At 33.7% G+C, this 1,907-nt stretch overlaps 1 protein-coding gene across 1 annotated transcript in view; it reads left to right on the top strand.

Moving 5' to 3' along the window:
• Nucleotides 1-1,907, top strand: part of LOC106680694 (P protein) — a gene marked incomplete in the record, with an annotated part of 42,576 nt that overhangs the window by 37,956 nt on the left and 2,713 nt on the right. The window contains 2 exon segments of the mRNA XM_067047399.1: nt 1,478-1,736; nt 1,856-1,907. Coding sequence (XP_066903500.1) covers nt 1,478-1,736; nt 1,856-1,907 — 311 coding nt within the window.

Below are 1,907 nucleotides of genomic sequence, written 5' to 3'. Positions count from 1 at the left end.
TAAAAATTACTGAACATAAATGACCTTAGTGATATAGTAGCTGGGAAATGTAACATTTTGATTACATTATTACGAGTACATCCAAGAGTTGTACAATTGTACTAGAAATTTTTTATGATGAGAGAATAGCCTATAAAAAGACTGAAAAGTTAGAAAAATAAAAATTAACATTCATATAAAATAAACCTTACATATTATATAATAATAATCCCTAACAAACCCGAAGGGTTGATGCCAATACCACTAATCGCTCTCTACATATATCCTTTCAGTAATGCCCCTACAAACCAATTTCTACTAAATCAGTTTTAACGCAATCTTCCCATCTACATTTCTAATGGTTTCAGTGTTCATTAACATTTTAGGGATCCACTTCTTATTAAGCCCTAAAACCTTATACACTCATCTTATGCGCCGCAATGCTATAACTTGAATTATATTTACTGGGTGTAGGTCCCTTAAAAACTTTAGATATTATTTTTTATTATTATGTACCAAAAAATGTGTGTTTAATTTGGTTCAATTTTTTTCCTTTAATCATTTGATTAGTATTTCAAATTAAAAAATAATCTCACCTTTTTTTTCCATTCATTAATTGCTATTTACAACTGTGTTTACATAAAAATACATCCACTAAATTTGATGCTAGACTATAATGGTATGATAAAGACATGTAGAGAAACTACCCATTGGTAGCACTCTAATAACTTTTTTACATTAGAAGGTCTCGTAACCATCTTCTTTTCAGGTGCCTCAGAGAATCATCAAAAAGGGAAGAGGAACAACGTTAGAAACTAGTGGGTTTGGGTGGTTAGGTAGTTTAGAATGGAAGGATTGACATCTGGTTGGAGCTAGATTGGTTAAATACAGAACATTTAAGATCTTCATGAATGATTTTATTTTTGACAAAGGAGCATTGAGGATTTTGGATTGGATGCAAGAGGGATTTGAAGGTTTACTGAAGCCGCAAAGCTCAACTCTGTGTGTCTACATAGGCCTTATTATAATCATGTAGATCAGTCTTTTAAGTCAAGAGTAAAGGTGATTTGATGGAATTTATTTTTATTTTCCAATTTGGAGGGTTGTGATGTGGGATTGGAGAGTTTGGGATGCAATTAAAGGGTTATTATCAACTGTGAGAACACTTATGTCATCGACATACATGGTGAGGATAGTGTTAGGATTGGTTGGGATGTCAGCTGTATAGAGGATGATACCGAGGATACTACTTTGAGGAACACCAGTGGACTGAGAGAACAGGGATGAATAGGAACCATTGTGGTTTACTTTGAATAATCTATCAGTGAGAAAGACACTGATAATGAGAAAGTATGTAGGAGGCAGGAATTTATAGAGCGAAACTTATTTTAAAAAATAAATAATAATAAAGTTGTTATATATATTTCTAATCTATTATATTCTATATGTATATATATTGAATTATTTTAACTAAATTGCATTCTCTGTGTGTTGACAGGCTTTATCAAGGCTAGGCCTGATAGATTTTATTGGGCGCCAAACAGAAACAGTTATTCTTAGTGTTGGCGAAAAATATCGCTTAACTGTTGCTATCGTGCTGATATTGTGGGTATCTGCCCTTGCTTCATCGTTCGTCGACAACATACCTTTAACAACGATGATGGTACGGATCGTAACATCACTAAGCCAAAATGTAGAGCTCCAACTACCTCTTCAACCTCTGGTCTGGGCACTGGCATTGGGAGCATGCCTTGGAGGTATACAAAACTACATTTTCTTAAAATGTTTCAATGGTTGCTTATAAGTCCAAAATTTTATACCAAAAACATTTATTAATACGTGATGCGTTAACAATTTCCTTTTCATTTTTCAACAGGAAATGGAACACTAATCGGAGCCTCTGCCAATGTAGTCTGTGCTGGTGTAGC

The sequence above is a fragment of the Halyomorpha halys genome, unplaced genomic scaffold (genome assembly GCF_000696795.3).
Source record: "Halyomorpha halys isolate HHAL.00 unplaced genomic scaffold, Hhal_1.1 Scaffold278.1, whole genome shotgun sequence".
Lineage (NCBI taxonomy): Eukaryota > Metazoa > Arthropoda > Insecta > Hemiptera > Pentatomidae > Halyomorpha > Halyomorpha halys.
This window is presented reverse-complemented; position numbering and strand designations above follow the sequence as displayed.